The 19640-nt window shown below is 33.8% G+C and overlaps 3 protein-coding genes across 6 annotated transcripts; 2 read left to right on the top strand and 1 right to left on the bottom strand.

Annotated features, from left to right (window-relative positions):
• Positions 1–662: 662 nt before the first annotated feature.
• On the top strand, positions 663–4091 carry LOC113854723 (adagio protein 3). 2 transcript variants are annotated; one of them, XM_027485904.1, is made up of 2 exons: positions 663–1174; positions 2141–4091. In XM_027485904.1, exons 1-2 carry the CDS (start codon positions 672–674, stop codon positions 3744–3746), a joined length of 2109 nt encoding a protein of 702 aa, XP_027341705.1. In that variant the 5' UTR covers positions 663–671; the 3' UTR covers positions 3747–4091. The 2 variants fall into 2 exon arrangements, with proteins under 2 accessions (XP_027341705.1, XP_027341706.1); XM_027485905.1 differs by having other exon boundaries at positions 730–1164; positions 2161–4046.
• A 3382-nt stretch (positions 4092–7473) lies between these two features.
• Positions 7474–14312, bottom strand: LOC113854724 (dynamin-related protein 1C). 3 transcript variants are annotated; one of them, XM_027485907.1, is made up of 16 exons: positions 13956–14310; positions 13808–13871; positions 13376–13483; positions 12993–13094; positions 11987–12037; positions 11821–11882; positions 11612–11702; positions 11425–11489; positions 11096–11290; positions 10838–10957; positions 10673–10743; positions 10356–10581; positions 9793–9843; positions 9001–9253; positions 8478–8617; positions 7474–7852 (listed from the first exon to the last, which is right to left on the bottom strand). In XM_027485907.1, exons 1-16 carry the CDS (start codon positions 14085–14087, stop codon positions 7727–7729), a joined length of 1857 nt encoding a protein of 618 aa, XP_027341708.1. In that variant the 5' UTR covers positions 14088–14310; the 3' UTR covers positions 7474–7726. The 3 variants fall into 3 exon arrangements, with proteins under 3 accessions (XP_027341708.1, XP_027341710.1, XP_027341709.1); XM_027485908.1 differs by having other exon boundaries at positions 7580–7852; positions 9793–9825; positions 13956–14312; XM_027485909.1 differs by lacking the exon at positions 11987–12037 and having other exon boundaries at positions 13956–14311.
• Positions 14313–16844: 2532 nt separating this feature from the next.
• Positions 16845–19638, top strand: LOC113854304 (transcription termination factor MTERF4, chloroplastic). The gene has a single exon (XM_027485241.1). The coding sequence runs from the start codon at positions 16921–16923 to the stop codon at positions 18400–18402; it is 1482 nt and encodes a 493-aa protein (XP_027341042.1). The 5' UTR covers positions 16845–16920; the 3' UTR covers positions 18403–19638.
• Positions 19639–19640: the final 2 nt, after the last annotated feature.

Here is a 19640-nt window from a genome sequence, read left to right as displayed (position 1 = left end):
TACGAAAATTAATTAGTCACATCGTTAACCTCACTTTTATTTGGACCTGTCATATTAATTTAACAAGAATTTTTATTTTGGTAATAATCATGCTATGTCATCATGCAATAATTTTGATGCTGATAGATATTTATGTCAAGTGAGAAGATAACGTGACTTAGTTGAGGCAAAATGCAGTATTGAAGATATTTTAAACAGAGACGTTTAAGATGAGAAGTACATCCAAATCCATTGCCTATGTAGAACAAATATTTTATTATTTAAATATCTCTGACACATACTAATAATAACTTCATAATTTATATTAAAAGAAAAAAGCAAATTTTTAGAATGAAGTAAAAGAAAATTTTAGTTTAAGTAAATTTAATTTAATTATTTTTCACTTATTTCTAATATAAATATAATAATTTTTTGCGGCGAAGGAAAAATAGTTATATACTTTGACGGGACAATGATGCGATAAAGGAAGCAAAGTGCCATCGAATGTATGGCGTTTGGTGGACACGCGCTTATATGAAATGGAATAAGAGGGAGTTGCAGATAGCATTGCATTGCATTAACCGCCAAGTAACAAAAATATCTTCTTTCTTCCATTCCTATGACGTGGTCGGAATTCACTTCCAGATATTTTCCACCAAAATATCATCCTATGGCAATTGGCAAGTGTTGTTATGTTAGTGTTGCCCACGTTGACTCCATTCTTCTTTCATGTCACCCTTCACTTCCCACTGAAACTACGAAAATGCCACTCGTCTCTCTATTCAAATCCACGTTCGCAATTTGTGCTTGGAATCGGGGCATTTCTGTCACAACACTCCAACATCCTTATTATTGTCAGAGAAGAGAAGTGGGTTGTGCGGAAAGACAGAATTGGTTTTACAGTTGAAGAAAACATCATGGCTATGGCAAAAGAGAAAGAGGAAGATGAGGAAGAGGTTCAGAATTGTGGGAAGAGACTCAAGTGTATGAGGAATGAAGACGACGACCAAGTTATAGCCGAAGATGAAGAGGAAAGTGAGCTTCCCCTTCAGCCTGGGCTTTTCTTCTACCCAACAACACCTACCTCTTTTGTTGTTTCTGATGCACTTGAACCTGATTTCCCAATCATATATGTCAACAAGGTCTTCGAAATCTCCACTGGGTATCGTGCTGATGAGGCCCTTGGTCGCAACTGGTCAGAATTTTTTTCTTTCTATCTCTTGTTTAATGAAAATTATGATTAGATAAAGTATGTGCTTTCTCTCTTTTGTGGATTTATGGCTGAACTTTATTTAAAGTTTGCTACTTTACTTGATTTGGTTGAAACCACCTTCTTCAAAACAGAACTTTTTTTTTTCTTTCTATCAAACGGTGAAATGATTATGTTCCTTCAGATCTATGTTCATTTGAGATTTTGGATTGGTTCTATTCTATCATTAAGAGAGTAGAGACAGTGTTCTGATGTAGGAAAGCTGTCTAGGGCCGACTTTTGCAAACCACATTTCCCCAAGCTTCCTTGCTGGCAAATAAATGTTGTTTCATCACTCTTTCAAATATTTTACGGCAATTTTGTCTTTGTCATATTCAGTTCTTCTATTCAACTTCTTGATCTTGTTTTTCGATTTTTATGATTCACAAACTGAATTTGTTTTTACTATTTCTTCATTCTATCCTTCTGGAACCCTTGTTTCTACTTTTTAACAATATAGTTGCTTGGTGGACGTTGTGATCGGCTGAGTACATCTAATTTTCCTTGTTACAGTGTCGGAATGAGATTGCTAGTGTAACATTTTCAGCAAATATTCTGAAATATCCAGAACAAAATATTAAAAGTTTGGTGATGTTTTATACCATTGAGGAGAGTAAATTTCTATCTAATTTCGCGAAATGATTATTCATGGTTAGTTAGGGACACCTTTTCTGGTTTAATTAATAAAAAAAACATCTGTTTATCATCTGGCTGGGCTTGTGCTTGTGCTTCAGTGGCTTCTGAAAATTGTTTTAATTGGGGAGTATAGATTAAAGATTTTGATGCCAATGATAGGGAAGCAAGCTAGTTAGAGTGTATTTTCTTGTAAATCCCACTTCCAATTATATATACTGATTGGGTCACCTTCAGAAAAATGTCTCAATAATGACTTTGAAATTTCTTTTGTTCCAGCCGATTCTTACAGTACAGAGATCCTCGAGCTCAAAGGAGACACCCTTTGGTAGATCCTGTTGTTGTGTCTGAGATTAGAAGATGTCTTGAGGAAGGTGTTGAGTTCCAAGGTGAACTTCTGAACTTCAGAAAAGACGGTACTCCTTTAGTGAATAGGCTGAGACTTGCACCAATTCATGATGACGATGGGACCGTGACACACATAATAGGTATCCAACTCTTTTCTGAGGCAAATATAGATCTGAACCGTGTCTCATATCCAGTTTTCAAAGAGACCTGCAATCAAGATTTTGATAAAAGTGGTCAATATTCTCCTAAGAGTGGACAATCACTGTACAGTCAGCACCAAGAGATGTGTGGCATTCTTCAACTTTCTGATGAAGTCTTGGCTCACAACATTTTGTCACGCTTGACACCAAGAGATGTTGCATCCATTGGATCTGTATGCAGGAGAATCCGTCAATTAACCAAGAATGAGCATGTGAGGAAGATGGTATGTCAAAATTCATGGGGCAAAGAAGTGACAGGCACATTGGAACTGATGACCAAGAAGTTAGGATGGGGTCGTCTTACTCGCGAACTTACAACTCTCGAGGCTGTTTGTTGGAGAAAACTGACAGTTGGAGGTGCAGTGGAGCCTTCACGCTGCAACTTCAGTGCTTGTGCTGCAGGAAACCGACTTGTATTGTTTGGTGGTGAAGGTGTGGATATGCAACCTATGGATGACACATTTGTTCTAAACCTTGATGCTAAAAATCCAGAATGGCGCAGGGTTAGTGTGAAATCATCTCCACCTGGAAGGTGGGGCCACACGCTCTCGTGCTTAAATGGTTCTTGGTTGGTGGTTTTTGGTGGGTGTGGTAGGCAAGGATTGCTCAATGATGTGTTTGTGCTTGATTTGGATGCTCAACAGCCAACATGGAAGGAAGTCTGCGGCGGAACCCCTCCACTTCCCAGATCATGGCACAGCTCTTGCACCATTGAAGGGTCCAAATTGGTTGTCTCCGGCGGGTGCACAGATGCCGGCGTACTTCTTAGTGACACATATTTACTGGACCTCACAACAGATAATCCAACATGGAGAGAAATTCCAACTTCATGGGCACCTCCATCTCGGTTGGGGCACTCACTCTCAGTCTATGGGAGGACAAAGATTGTCATGTTTGGGGGACTTGCCAAGAGTGGACACTTGCGGCTTCGATCAGGCGAGGCTTATACAATTGATTTAGAAAATGAACAACCGCAATGGAGGCAGCTAGAATACAGTGCATTCACGGGATTAGCAAGTCAAAGTGCTGTTGTTCCTCCTCCTAGGTTGGATCATGTTGCTGTCAGCATGCCTTGTGGGAGGATTATCATATTTGGAGGTTCAATTGCTGGTCTTCACTCACCATCTCAGCTCTTTCTATTGGACCCTTCTGAAGAGAAACCGTCTTGGAGGATCCTGAATGTTCCAGGGCAACCACCTAAATTTGCATGGGGTCATAGCACTTGTGTTGTTGGAGGGACAAGGGTGTTGGTGTTGGGTGGACACACTGGGGAGGAATGGATATTGAACGAGTTGCATGAGTTGTGCTTGGCAAGTCGACAAGATTCTGAGCTGTGAAGTGCATCAAATCAGACCCTCTTCTCTCAACACAGATTTTGGTTGCAAATAGGTTTTGCTTTGCCTGGCTTGGGTTTCCTCTAGCAATTTGGTCTTGTATATGAACTATCCTATTACTGTTTTAATATGTGACGTGTGTATTACCAATGTTTTTGTTTTTTAATGATATGTGACGCCATTTTGGCTCCTAGATCGTCTCTCACATTAGGAAACATACCTCTGTACGTCAAAGAGTTCTTTGCTGTTGTATCATCCCTCCTTTTTCTTTCACAATTACTTTTGTTAATAATTAATTCTTTTATTATTATTATTATTATTATTATTATTATTTAAATCAACTTTGACACCAATAATCATTGTATTGTCAGCAGATCAAAGGACCAATTTATAAACGATTTTTTTAATCTAGGAATTAAAATGTACGGTATTTTGACGAAAAGATTAAAATGAAATAGTATCGTGTGAAAATTAAAATTTTAATATAACTTTTTACTTACCAATTTACTTCTCTAAGCCTTTATAGTTGTACCAATATTTTTTTGTAAGTTACTGAATAAATTTCAAGAATTTACTTACATTTTAAACTAGGTCCTAGTTAATTATAAGTGTTTACAATTAAATCATTGAAATATAAAATAATTTAAAAGCATAATGTGAAATTGTAAGTATATGTTAATATTCAAATGGCCATTCTATTTATCAAAGTTACCCCACTAGATAAATAACTCAATTTAGGTCAATTAACAAAGTTAAGATATTTTATTAAAAATTATAACACCTTTTTATAAATAAAATTTTATTTGTCAACTTGAAATAAAATTATTTATCTCATAAAATAACTTAGATAAATCCTTTTGAAAGGTGTATTTTAAAGTTTTTAATATATTTACACATGGTTATCAAAAATATTTTTAAAATATGTAATAAAATTACATAAATTAATATAACTTATTTATTTTTATCAAGTTATTAGCTTGATTATCATCATGCTATAGATTAAATCTTCCACAAATTAATCTTTGATAATTGTAAGTGTCAAATAAATTAGTTCAAAATTAAAATGAATTTATAAAGTCTCAAATTTGTTATCATAGCATTAATTTTTATTATTATGTGAACTTAAAATGTAAAAATATATTGTTTCATACAATTTCAAGGACTAATATAATTAATGTTTGTTATTATTGGTTTTTTTATTATTATAGACAAAATTTACTAACAAAATATCAGAATAGGATACTTTTGAAATAGTTTATCAAAATGGGTAAAATAAACAATAAAAATAGTGAAAACTCACCTTGAATCGCCAACACTGTCCTATGAAACAACAAATGTGACGGGTATCAGTAACTCCCACTACACAGGTGTCACTTGGTCTGCGCATGACGTGTCACATACAAAGTTGCTCGAGTGGAAGAGGTGATACTTAGCAAAAGCCTTCACACGCAAAAGCCTCTCAACACTTTCTCCTTTCATTTGAGCTTCTTTAACAAAATAAAGCATTGCATTGATTAGAAAGTTAACTTTGAGAATTACCGAGGCCAGAGTTGATGCTTAGTATTAAGAAAATAGAATAGGCATGTTGTAACCTACGTGCTTCTACCTTTGGTAGAAAATTTGCTCCACTCAAATAACATTAAAAGAAAGATGTTAAGTTCTTTTATGGGCTCGAGGCAAGACACAAGTGCTTCCTCAATTCCTCAAGGAACAAGATGAAATAATGTTTTTGTGGAACATCTTCTGGCGAGACTCGGGAATTAAACCAATATTTTTCCATTTGAATCAGTGTGTAATATGTCTTCTATTCAACAAGCATACGCTAGACAGAATAGTACTGATATTTTTGTTTCTCTTTACTCTCGGGATATCCTCACGTCATTCTCCTTAAAGGTTATACCCAAAAGTGATTTACTTGTCCAGTAGTACTTATCGCTTTGCTCTTGAGGCTATTGAATTAAATAAATCTCGTAGGTGACGGTTGTCTAACGATATAGGTTGTCCATGAATTAGCAAAAACATACTCAGCATAAAGCTTTGGTTGGGATGTAGGTGATCATGGCAAATAGACTTGTCCTCTGATATAAATCTTTGGAGTTGTTAAACAAACTTTCATTTTAATTGAAGACTTGATTGTAAAAATTTTAATAATAAAATAAAAATAACATCTTTAAAATGTCGTTGTATTATTGGTCACTAGGAAAGGGTTTTTAAACCCTTCAAAACGTGAAGGTACTAGAGAAATTTTCTGGTACCTCCCTCTCACTGTCACTCTCTCACTGCTAGTAATAAAACTAGGGAAAAAATGTTGTTTGTCTAGCATATAAATTCAAAAGCTTCTATTGACCAGCTGATGCATGGCAGAAGTAGAGAAGGTGACACCTCTCTCACTTGAACACCTCTGAATACCTGACTCGTGTCATGTGTAGAATAAGTGGGGTCAGTCCAGCGGGGTGGGTCCAATGAGAATTACTATACATATGCACACATGTCAATTCCCAAGAGAGTGGTCCATTGTTCCTTTTATTCATTTCAGTAAATTGTTTCAAAATATCATACTCCATATTTTGTTGCTAATTTGGTATATACAGGGATTGTGACGAACATCAATCAAATTAGTCTTTAAAACTGTGTGAAACAGGATTATTTAACATAAATGATTAGTTAGGCTAAAATATCTTACCTTTTATAAAGTCAAAAATTAACTGGTTCATTTTAAAATCACATGTAGGCAAACGATGACCTTGGTTGTGAATTTGTACTTGTCTCGGATTCAAACGTATACACATAACAAAACTATACGTAACAAAACAAAGCATGCGAAACTTATGAACTCTTTGCCTTGAAGCTTTTCAGTTTTCACGAATTCTTTCACACCCATTTTGAAACCAGGCATGATCATAATGTTCAGTCCTTCGGTCACAACATGGGTCTATCCGATAAGGACTGAAAACCATTTGCTCCAGATTGAGAAAATATTTTAAATCGTTCTTAGCGAGCTCAATTTCATGCCAATTACCAACAGTCTCTCAATTCAATAGCTTTGATCTCGTCGTGTGAGAAAATACCATAATCTTGAATATCTCTTTGATTTGCAGATAACCCTGAACCTATTATCTACAAAAAGTAAAATATTGAAATTTATTATCTGAAATTGTGTTAAGCCCATTCTGAAAATAACTTCTCAGAAGTATTTTCAAATAATATACTATTTCGAAAATTTATTTTCTTATAGTATATACAAATTAATTCAAAAACAGTTTAAAAAAGATCTACTATTTATGAAATAATATTGCAGAAACATAATTTCAAATGCTCTTAAAAACATAATTTCAAATTGAAACTTCTGAAATCTTATTTTATTAATTTTGATAATTAAGTTTATCATACAAGGGTATTTACAGTTATACAAATTTTTTTACAAGATATTGAATAAATATCTAAAATGAACTTACATTTTCAATTAAGTTTCTAGTTAATTATAATTTTTTTATAATTAAATCATTGAAACATATAATAATTCAACACCTTAAAATGAACTGCAATTGGTTGTAAATACCTACTAATATTTTTAACAAAATGTAATAAAACTATATAGACTAAATATAATTTATCCATTTTTTATCCCTGTTATCAGCTAGATTTTTGCCATGTTATACCAATGATCAACTTGATTTTAATTTTTGACGCCTCTAATGCAAGTATATAGCAGAATGCAAAAGCGTGAATGAGAAATGGGAAAAGACGAAAAGCTCTTGAAAAATAATATGCGTTCGTAAAAATCAAACATATTAACCAACAACTCGTTAGTTACATAGAATCACAACATATACACTGGGGCAAAAGAATTATATGCGGGTGCAAATTCAACTTCTTGCCGTAAACGTACCTTTTCTGTTCGTGTTTGATTAAAAATTAATAAAAATTATAAAATCTATGACAAATCTTCCTCATAACATCTGTCGCAAAAATCTGGGATCTCGTTATTTCCAAGCCACGGAATCAATGTCATCCCTAGCTTGCTTGTACAATTCAAGCCTTTTAGCTATTTGATTTCTCCTTTCCATAAGAGCTGGGTCTTCATCCAACATAGCGCCTAATTTCTCCTTCTGCATAATAGCTCCCACAATCAGTTACAATTATCACAATGTTGCAATATATGTTCTTTCATCAAAGTTCTAAACCAATAAAGCAAAATAAATCCCAACAATATTAACAAGGGAAATAGAAACCTTCCGCTGTCCTATCCATAAAACCTTCGTTAATTTGCTTGTATGAGCTAATATGCTCCAACAGGTATTCTACAGTACACGTATATAGTTGTGTTCTACACATGGTTTAATAGTATAAATAAATACACAGCCACGGCGAGCCTCTTAATTGGAGTCCAAAACCTCTCCATTTCCTTCTCACCAATCATGGCTATCTTCAACTTATCTTCCCAAGTCCATATCATTATCAATCTTCCCAACAATTTAGTTAGATTCATCATATCCAGCATTTGTTACACGTACTCCAGGATATTTACAAACAATCAATCTTTGTGCGGATACTTGGGCCAAGTTCATTAAGTTTTCCACGGACATAAGAGGAATTTAAATTGTAGTAAAAGTAAACTCACACGAGCCCAACGTAATTGTAACTTGTATAAACCACGAAACAACATATTTAAGGAATGAGTGGAGATTGTGTCTAATATGGGCAAAAATTTAACCAAAAGATATAAAATCATACCTCCTTCCTTCCAACTTGAATGTAAAAGTGGTTCAACAATGATCTTTTAGCCTCTCTAACTTGACAATATACCACGGCCTTTGGAATAGTATTCTTAAGCGTGTCACAAACCATATTGATATAGGCATTTACATTTGATCCTGAAACAAGGAACATATTACATTTTAACGAACAGAATAATGAATGTCCAACTTGACAAATATGTAAGTATTGAAGCAAAATGCCAAATTAAGGGAGAAGACGACATTTAAATTTAAACCCGCCCTTAGAAAGATAAAAAAAAGGGATTTACACATTTTTTTATAACTTGGATAATCTGGCCAAACAATGAAAAGAAATTCTCAAATATTGCTTACAAACATACAATGGCTTATTCTAAAAGAAGTGTTTTAAATACTTGAATAAAAAGACATTTTTAATAAGCTCATTCAAATCGGCCCGTGGAGTCCTAGAATAATAATATACTTAAAAAAATACAATATTATACTGAACGTCGAGAGGAGACTCGGAGAAAATTATGTACCAATTTTGCGCAGGTGATTGTCAGTATAATTGTCCATGTTGGGAGGAGGACCATTCCGACTTGGATTTGGGGGTCCATTTGGATTCTTTTCTGGTTCAAAATTAATCTTCCTGAAAAATTCCACTGTTAGATAGCTCGACTCCATATCAACCAACCGTAAAACTGTCTTCCTGCTTTCTTCTCGGAATCTTTCCAGAGCTTCATTTGAAGCAGCTGCTATATCACTTTGAAGTGTTGGAAATCTTTTTAGTTCCTACATGAAATGAAGTAGCACACCTGTAAGATTTAATTCGCTCTTCCCATGTTCTTTTTCCAACCCAAATTCACCCTTAATTCCTTTCAAATCCTAAACTTAATGTTCGCAAGTGCTATTCCCGGGCCTGGAACGGCACCTTACATCAATTATTTAGTGCTTAGATATACTACTAAATATACTGCATCATTAACCCCTGAACATTCATTATCACACCTTAAAACGAACACTAATAGCCAACTCTGACATGTGAATTAAATGTCAAATAACAACAGGTGCATCCACCTTGCTTGATTTATATTTGAAAACAAATGCTTACCGGTGCTCTTACCAGTTAAAGAATTAAAGTATAAAACTTTTATGAAAAAAATATTAACAATGAACTTTCACTGTAATTTTTAATGCATTTCCAATATAAATATAAAAACTTTTAATTTTTTTATCATTAACCACTCACCTAATAACACTGGTTCACAAAACCCATATTTGAACATCGTGACTAGTCTGAAAGAGTTGTATCAACTTAAAACATTGCTTACCTCAGTTTCTGCAATTGACTTCCGCACAAGTTCCTTTAAAACAAAATGGACCTGAAGAATAGAAGAAAGCATGTAATTGTAAATGAACACAATCTCACTGGAAAATTTAATGAAAAAAAAAAAAAAAAAAGCAGAACAAACTCTTATTACAGAAATGTAAATGAGGAAGAATCCATTCCTTGTGGAGTAACTTTCTCTGTCATTTTTCAGTAACAAAAGGAAAATGACAACACAGGTTAAACAGTCATCATGTGATAGACTGAAGCCTGCCAAGTGCCAAGAAGTCCACAAAAAGGAAGTTTTCAAATTTATGGTTGTTGGAATTAAAAACAACAGGGTTTCCACCTTGGGAAATTATCTACATGACTAGAAAAGAGATATAGAAAGCAAAAGAATTCAGAGGAAGACAGATTAGTTGAAAGGTGTTAAAGCATTCTGTTAATATGTTGTATGCGAAGGATGCCTAAATAATCAGGTATTTGATATTTATATCCGGTAATTTTGTCAGAACAAGGAACAAGATGATAGACTAAAAACAAAATATAAAAAGTCAAGAAGATTACAGCATCCACGGAGGCTTCAGCTGGGCCTTTGAAATAGCCAATAGACCCTTCAATGAGTCTTCTATAACCCTGCTCTGGTGCAATTAGATGGGGCTGGTATCCATCAGCTTCAGTGACAACTCTCTGGACATTTTTTAAGGCAAGATGACGATCAAAAGGGAGCTTTTTTAAAGCAGCTGGCAATTGGTGATCAAAAACTCCATATATCCGGTCCCCACCAGGACGTCTGAAATCGAAGTTGGTTAGTTAATTTCTTATGAAATGAAAACAGAAGTATATATTAGAAGCTAAGTCTAAAACTTAACGACTGCAATTACCCTCCATCCAGGTGTTCTTTAAATACTTTATCAAATGCACGACACATCTCTAAAATAGTGTACAGTTGGGCCTGCATAAACAAGTAGCACAACTTAATACACTCAGAAATCAAATATTTTAAAAAATCTAAGGCGATTGATTTCAGCAAAGGTCTCAGTTCTGACCCCCGAGTCCACAGCAATTGGCCTGCCAATACGGTCCAACTCTGCATTAAGCTCATCAATAGTCTTGTTTATTAATGCAATGATGCTAGGTATCTTCTGCCTGATAACTTGCTCCAAATGCTGTAGTTATAAAAACCAGTGAAAGAAAGAAAATCACTCATCATAGGAATAATTAGAAATCCATCGAAGAATTACTGGTTTAGTAATATAATCAAAATGTAACCAAAAATAACTTCAATAAAATAGAAATGAGAATACCTGAGATAGAAGCTTAGCAAGATATTCTGAGCCCATTTTATGTGCCAAATGACCATATTCAGGACTTGTCTCAAAATATTCCCGCTCCTTTCTACGAGCAGCAATCATATCAACATTTCTGTTAATATCAGCTTGTGAACGGTTGACAATTCCAACCCATGGATGCTGCAACCTGTATTGCCTGCCCTCAAGAACCTTCAGGATTCATATAAAAAATGGTCATTTCGCACTCAACAATAAACTAGACGATGACATTTAAATGCATGGAAATCAATTTAAGTTACTGAACACCAAGACAGAAGATGGTTGCAGTTATTAAGAAATCATACATCAACTGCATTAGTTCCTTTATCCATAAGATCAAGTTTTGTAACAACACCAAATGTTCTTTCACCTGAAACATCATAAAAGAAAGGTTTTTGTCTAAGTGAACGCTGGCCAGAAAAGAAAAGAATTAAATAATCATTAAGAAAAAGCATCTACCCTTGGAATTCCTTCCAATATAAAGAGCCATACCTGAAGGGTCAACTTCTCTCGCAATTTTTATGGCATCTGAAGTTGCAATATCTTGATTTGCAGGAGAGATAGCTAAGATAATGCAGTTTGGCTTCACAATCAAAGAACTCAATTAGATCATTTAGATAAGTACCTTATATCATACTTGTTTAATAAAATGTAAATCATATCTGAAAACTGCATTCTTCTCTTTATAAGACTGTAATTACCTTTTCAACATAAGAACGGACCATGTTTTCAATATCTTGAACAATACTCTCTTGTTGTCCCTCTGAAAAAGAAGCCAAAATTTTCATTATATGTCAGATTCTGATGAGCCTTCTCAGAATACCAATTAATTTGTATAAATGTACTGGAAAGTATATTAATACTTACCAACAGCAACCTTTGTCAACCCAGGAAGATCTATGAGGGTTAAGTTTACAACTGCAGAAAAAGCCACATAAAATCATCATACATCTGACATCTCAAACCAAAGTCATATAGGATGACGGCATTATTAATGAAGAAGAAAATATGTCTTTCATATTCCCATTTCCAAAGAAGGAGGATGAAGATTAAAAGAGAGAGCTAATGTTCTTCAACCAAAATTAATTATGATTTCAAAAATGTTATAAGTAGCAAGTGCAATGCAGCAGCAAAGAAATCTTCAGACCAAAAAAGTTGTTAAGGCAATCTGAAGTGAACTAGAAACTATACCAAAGCTATCACTTTGAAGCAACCAATGCCCAAAACTAGAGACTATGTAGCATTTACACAATCTGAATCAGCAACCTAAAGAGCTTAAAGTTTCAATTGCAGTCAGAGTGCATGATTAAAATAATCAGCTTACCAAACAAAGCATTGACATTACAAGCTAAATAATTAATTTGTAGAACATTTCACCAGTAGAAAAGGATGAGAACATGGTATAAAGTTCACTATTGACGTTCATGAACACTACACTGAAGCAGACACAACAAAATTTAAAGAGTTCTGAAGTGTCCATTGGATCTTACGTGGGGGGCCAAAAATGCATCTATGACATGGCTGGTGTCCATAACAAAAAATAAAAACACTAGCTAAGAAAACAAAGAAGTGGATTTATATTTAAATATATATATATATATATATATATAGTCATCCAAAAAGAAGAAGAAAATGAATTTGTAGAAATGAAAGAGCTATAAATAATATTCATCATCCTGTAAACCTGAGCAGAACCAACTTTTCAGCAATCAATAATTAGATCATGGTAAAGTGACAATAGAGCTACAATTGAAAGTTTAAAAAGAATACAAGATATGGAGAATGCAGTTAGTAAACACTGATCACTGGCATCTTTGTCTGTACTCTAATTCTCCATAGAACAGTTTCTTCATTAAGTACAGTGTATACAAACCATTTGGAGAATAAATGCTGAGGTGAATTGGAATGTTAGAAATTTGCTTTGACTTCCCAGTTATACGATCTGTCTCATCTGCTATTTCCTTCCGCACAGCAGCTGCATGGGCATTAAAAGGAACAGTTTAGAGAACCAATCAGTTCAGACTTAACACTATAATAAACTCTTACTCCAACTGTTACTTATTAGCTACACTGATCAATGGACAATGGACACAGACAAACACAATAAATCCCCATGCTAAAAACTCTGCAAGGACCTCAATCATGCCCTCTATTTGAAGACTACAGTATTATCAAAATGGTTGACAATCAATTAACTCAATGTTGCATATCTGACTGAAACAGAAATACAAAAATTTAGTCAGAAACTTCATTTACCAAAATCAGTGAATCTCTTTCTTGGTAAGTGAAGAAACTCAGCATATTCCTGTGTCCCATCTTCCGTCTTATGAAGTTGCAAAACTAGTGGCCTCCGTGTAACAATACCTTACAAATAACAAATAACAACGTCAAAAAAAGCCAATCAAAGGAACGAAAAACTATCATCCTCCACATCCATCCATCAAAAGAAAAACATAACCACTTCCTAAACTCTGCAATCTGCGTATTTTCTCACCGAATAAACAGTAACCACTTCCGCCGTAACTTAACGGTATTCCTTTTCACACTTAGTAACCACTAACCAGCTAGCAATGCATAATTTCTCATAAATCTATAGCCATTACTCACAGTCTGAAGTACACTGCTAAATAGATCTCGAAAAACAGCGAAAGAGAGCATAAAAACGGTAACAAAGAAAACGAGGCTCACCAGATCCACGTGGCAGAAAATCTCTTCCAACAACACTTTCCAACACTGAAGATTTTCCAGAACTCTGATATTCCACAAAACAAATTTTAAATAAATAAAAAAACAGTTAAAAAAAACGTTATACTTCTGAAGCGAAACGGAGAAGTACCTGTCCACCTACGACGGCGACGGAGGGAAGAGCCTCCCAGAGAGACAAACCCTCGCCACCGTGATCGCCCAAGACGGTGCAAGCACGTTGGATCTTATTGATGAGACCGATCAAGCTTGTCATAGTCGCCATTTTGTTGGATTGAAATGGGAGAGATCGGATTCAGATCGAATGAGGAATGAAAGAGATCGAATGAGAGGGTTTAAGATGAGATGAGTTTGGGATGCAGAATGTGCATCCAAAGAGATGGGAATGGAAACGGGGAAACCAACACCAACGGAAGGTGATGGAATATTTTGGAGACGGACCAACAAACCAAACGGGTAATTAAACGGTTCTTTATTTTACGTGCTTTATGGGGGAAATCGTCACTTCACACCTTCCACCTTTGTGTGTGAGTTCTAAAGTCATTTTTTGAAATCGTGACATGACACCGACGGAATAAATTCAAATAAATAAATAATATTATATATGTCTGCCTGTCAACTGCCTTGCACGGGGACGTGTATATCTATTTTTATAATTGGATTATTTATTAATTATTGTATATTTTTAAAATAAATATATAATATTTTATAAATATTAAGAATAAATTAATTATTTTCATAAATACAACTTAAAATTAGTTTCGTTCTTAAAGATTTGTAATTTTTAAAAACAAATGTTTAAAATATTATTTGCATATTCCAATGTTTTCATTTTTATTAATGGAAAAAATAAGTTAAATTAATGTCAAACGAATTCATATTTTAATAAAACAATATTGATAATATATGTAATAATAATAATCTATTGGTTGTGATTAAAAATAATAATAATAACAATGTTATAAATTATAAATGATGTTGATATATTATAATAAATAAAATATATGAATAATAATAAATAATTATTTTAAATATGAGATAAACAAACATTTTATCATTTTTTATATATTGTAATAGTTCTTATGTCAATATTAATGTTTTTTTAGCAAAATAAAAATTTATTTTATAGTATGGAGAGTTAATATTAGAATATATATATATATATATATATACTCTCCAAATATTGTGAAATCATTGAGAAGTGTGTGAAGATTGATGGATATTCATATAAAGGTTAAAAACAATAAATAAACTGAAAAAAGTGAAAATATGTGAACAAGCAAAAGCTGAGCATAGAAGTAAATTAACAACTGGTTGACATATGCTTTGTGATCGATGCAATTGTACTGTGTTTTGTTGTAATTTATAGAAAACACAAAATTGTTTATTTAATTTTGTAAATATTTAGTTCACATCAATTTTAGTATTTGAAAATTTGTAATAGTAAGTAACCATTTTAAAAGTTTAAGAACACAGGAAAAGAACAATCCAAAACGAACAAAAATTACATAGCTAAAAAATGTTTTTTTATCAAGAATATCAGACAAATATGACAAACATAAAGATCGAAGAAGCATATTTTGTCTCAACTAGGATGTATAGTAAATATAGCAGTTAACTTAATTGAATTTAATTAATATTTTCTATTTTTAAATACTATTTGTTTAAATTTATTTTTGAAAATGTTATAAATATAAAAAATTCAATTTTAGATAATTTAAATTTCAAATGTAATTTTTTAAATGAGTTTTTTAATGTGTATAAAGACAAAAATATATATATGAATATTATTTTTATTTTAAAAAATATAAGATTAAATACATTGATAATTTGAATACAGTTTTTTATAAAAATAATAATATATTGTTTTTTACTATATTTCATTTTCCACTCATTAAATACTTTTTTTAAGAGAAATCTTAATTTTTTTTAAGGAGAAACTACATTGAGAAGTTGATTGCCTTAAGATTGACTTCTTAATGTGGTTATTTTAAATTAAAATTTTGTTTTATTATAACAAATATAACACGAAATTAATTATTTTTTTAATTTAGAAATAAGAATAAAATTGTCACAAATGTTATTACAAAATATAAATAGTTATTTGAATAACAATATAACAAAATGATTGAAAATAAACAAAATAACTTCTAATATTGTGATGTAAATTTATTTCATTAATCAATAAGCTAAAATAAATAATACTGCATTGGTGATAGGAATATAGTGTGCAGATGAATAGTAATAAACATATGTGAACTTGACAAAAAAAGATGAATAATAATAAGTATTGCTAAATTACTACATGATAAAAGTCTACGTAATTGAAAAATACATTAAGTATACATGGTTTTACATTACACTATATAGTTTAATTTAAACATAGTTTTTTTTATATATTTAAACACACTTTCCCTATCATATTATATTATATTTAGTAAGGTGCATGTATACTTAAAAAGAAAAATACTGATATTACACTTTTTAACACATTTATTGTGACATATTCTTACTTATTAGACATAATTAATTAAAAATTTTAAAAGTTACGAGAATCCAGACTTAATCTAATAACTCATATTCTTAATTTAACCACATACCTCGCTCAATCGCAGATAGGAATCCAAGTGTTGAACTCTCTGCTCTCTGGAGTTGTTCTTCTGAGATTAGTTAGTCTATTTTTTTACCTTTGGAGTTTCTGCCTCATCTGTTTTTTAGCAAAAAATTCTAAAAGGATTTATAAATGCTACTGCTGAATAGTTCTGATTAAATATTCAACCTTTCCAATGTATAAGGACAATCCTAAATTAAAATTTATCATTCATATCCCCGTATCAAAAACTTATGATCGAATCTTCTAAACCAAAAGCTCTTCAATTAGCAACAGTAAATTATCGTATCCAATGAAATTGTCAACCAAAAGTGGAAAGCCCATTATTGTTGGACCCGGCCCAACAAAATGGACCGGGCCACAAGCCCATTTCCATGTCACCAGCGAATCCCCATTTTCTCCTTCATTTCACCTTGGTCACTGTTGATAGCACACCACCGTCTCACCATTCTGCACTCTGTTTTAGCTTCCTTAGCCACCTGAACCAATGCTCACGAGGAGAAAATTCCTCAACTTGTTCTCAACCCTCAACTTTTCTCAACTCGTTCCTCACCCGCAACACCATTTTCCCAAACCTCCCAAACCGTTTAGGGTTTTACTCTTCTATGGAACCCAAGCATCCAAATTTCCGGAATACGAGATGCCATCGGTGACGTGGGGCGTGATTCGGGGTCGCAAGGAGATGCTCGTATCACGGGTAATCATCTTCGACTACCTCAAGGTTTTGGGAATCATCCCCGATGAGCTGCACGACCTTGAGCTTCCTTCAACGGTTGAGGTCATGCGCGAGCGCGTCGAGTTTCTTCAAAAATTGGGTGTAACTGTTGATGACATGAACAATTACCCTTTAATGTTGGGGTGCAGTGTGAGGAAAAACATGATCCCTGTGTTGGGGTACTTGGAAAAAATTGGGATTTCAAGGTCCAAACTTGGGGAGTTCGTTAGGAATTACCCACAAGTGTTGCATGCTAGTGTTATTGTTGAGCTTGCTCCTGTTGTCAAGTGCCTCAGGGGGCTTGATGTGGAGAGGGAGGATATTGGGTATGTGTTGCAAAAGTACCCTGAACTTCTAGGGTTCAAGCTTGAGGGTACTATGAGCACTTCTGTGGCTTATCTTGTTAGTATTGGTGTTAATCCTAGGGATATCGGTCCAATGGTAACTCAGTATCCTTATTTTTTGGGGATGAGAGTTGGTACTATGATAATGCCTATGATTGATTACTTGATCAATTTGGGGCTGCCAAAGAAGGTTTTGGCAAGGATGTTGGAGAAGAGAGCTTATATACTTGGATATGATCTTGAAGAGACTGTGAAACCAAATGTGAATTGTTTGCTCAGTTTTGGTGTGAGGAGGGAGAGTTTGCCTTCTGTTATTGCTCAATATCCGCAGATTCTTGGGTTGCCTCTTAAGGCAAAATTGTCCTCGCAGCAATACTTTTTCAGTTTGAAGCTTAAGATTGAGCCTGAAGGGTTTGCACGAGTGGTGGAGAAGATGCCGCAGGTGGTTAGCCTTCACCAACATGTGATTATGAAGCCTGTTGAGTTCCTCGTTGGGAGGACGATACCGGCGCATGATGTGGCTAGTATGGTGATCAAGTGTCCTCAGTTGGTGGCACTGAGAGTTGAGCTCATGAAGAACAGTTATTACTTCTTCAAGAGTGAGATGGGGAGACCCTTGAAAGAGCTTGTGGATTTTCCGGAATACTTTACTTATAGTTTGGAATCCAGGATCAAACCCAGATACCAGAGGCTAAAGACCAAGGGGATAAGGTGTTCATTGAATTGGATGCTGAATTGTAGTGACCAGAGGTTTGAAGAGAGGTTGCAGGGTAATTACATTGAAACTGAAAGTTTAGGTCCAACATTCTGTATGGGTGGGAAATTAGAGCTACCGGGGAATGCCATAGTGTCAGATGAGGAAGAGGAGAGTGATGATGAAGTACTATACAGAAGAACTGTTTCTCTTTAAAGTTTTTTTCCCCACCCCCACCCACTCACCGACCAAATTTTGTATTGTATTTGATTTGAGCCGCCAATAGTTGAGATGTGAAGTTTTTAATTCATTCGTTACGAACAACTATGGTGGGAGGCGGAGTAAAGTCTGAAAACCACGATAATATGCAGTACATTTTTGGTTATTTTGCTCGAAACTTGTTTGTAAATTATGTGTTTTGAATTCGGAATGTTTGAAGTTTCCTTCATTATTTAGTGATAGTGCCATAAAGACAAATTTTAAGTCTCTTTTTGGGTTTAAACCAGTTGCAACAGTCGATTAAGGCACTCTGCAACTTGTAAATCAATCCAAATACGGATTTGTTGAGGAAATTCATACGGTATTAGCACCTTGATGAGTGTTTGGATTTGTGAGCCTTGGGTATTATTAACTCATTAACCTTTTTTCTTTTTTGAACAAGCAGGGGCTTCCTTTACCGGTCCACGGCTTCCTTTTCCTTTGGGCCTTCATCAGTAGGCCATCAAGAATCACAAAGATCAAGGGAATCAAATATAGGCATTGCTCACGACCAAAACATATATATAGGCATTGCTTACGACCAATATATACAGGCATTGCTTTTGAAAATGATTTCTACAATTTAATCTCTAAAAGTGAATAATACCTTCAAAATTTTATTTCCTAAAGATACAAAAAATGTGGTGGGATTAACAAAATAAAGTAGTTCAAAAAGGAAAAACCCCAAATATTTCACCTCTGGGCCCAAGAAGCCAATGGCCAGAATATGTACAACTAATACAAACAAAATTCTTAGTATTGCCAAAAAAAATCCTATAACACCTTGTCTTACAAGATTTTTAATTGAAATTCATTTTATATAGTAATTCAATCATAAATTATTATATAACTAAAAAATATTGACTTTTATAATAACTTTAAAAATCATTACTAAAATAATTTATAATTAATTAACAATGTAAAAATTTGCACTAATTGTTGCTAAAACATTGTTAGCAAAACCATTTGACATCACATTCTTTTGACCTTTTAGCCAGGTGATAGCGGTACAGATATATTACCCTCTTAAGTAATTAAGATGACATGACTATCGTACTTCATCTTCGGTGATAATCTCTCAAACACGAGGTGGAAGGTATGACTGGTACGGCTATTACCCTCGTAAGTTTTAACAAGAGAAAAAAAAATGAAAAGGCAGCACTTCGTGCTTCACTCAAGCATGAACTTGTAATTAT

This window comes from Abrus precatorius, unplaced genomic scaffold, assembly GCF_003935025.1.
Source record: "Abrus precatorius isolate BTA unplaced genomic scaffold, Abrus_2018 Scaffold11, whole genome shotgun sequence".
Lineage (NCBI taxonomy): Eukaryota > Viridiplantae > Streptophyta > Magnoliopsida > Fabales > Fabaceae > Abrus > Abrus precatorius.
Note: the sequence above shows the minus strand (reverse complement) of the source record. Positions and strands in the feature narration are given on the sequence as shown.

Excerpts from the sequence above, each read along its gene's own strand:
- LOC113854723 (XM_027485904.1), top strand. The coding sequence starts at position 672 with ATGTTAGTGTTGCCCACGTTGACTCCATTCTTCTTTCATGTCACCCTT. Across the intron at positions 1,175-2,140 it reads GAGGCCCTTGGTCGCAACTG|CCGATTCTTACAGTACAGAG; the intron begins GTCAGAATTTTT and ends CTTTTGTTCCAG.
- LOC113854724 (XM_027485907.1), bottom strand. The coding sequence starts at position 14,087 with ATGGCGACTATGACAAGCTTGATCGGTCTCATCAATAAGATCCAACGT. Across the intron at positions 11,291-11,424 it reads AAGGAACTAATGCAGTTGAT|GTTCTTGAGGGCAGGCAATA; the intron begins GTATGATTTCTT and ends TGAATCCTGAAG. Across the intron at positions 7,853-8,477 it reads TTCAAGTTGGAAGGAAGGAG|AAGGAGAAATTAGGCGCTAT; the intron begins GTATGATTTTAT and ends GCTATTATGCAG.
- LOC113854304 (XM_027485241.1), top strand. The coding sequence starts at position 16,921 with ATGCTCACGAGGAGAAAATTCCTCAACTTGTTCTCAACCCTCAACTTT.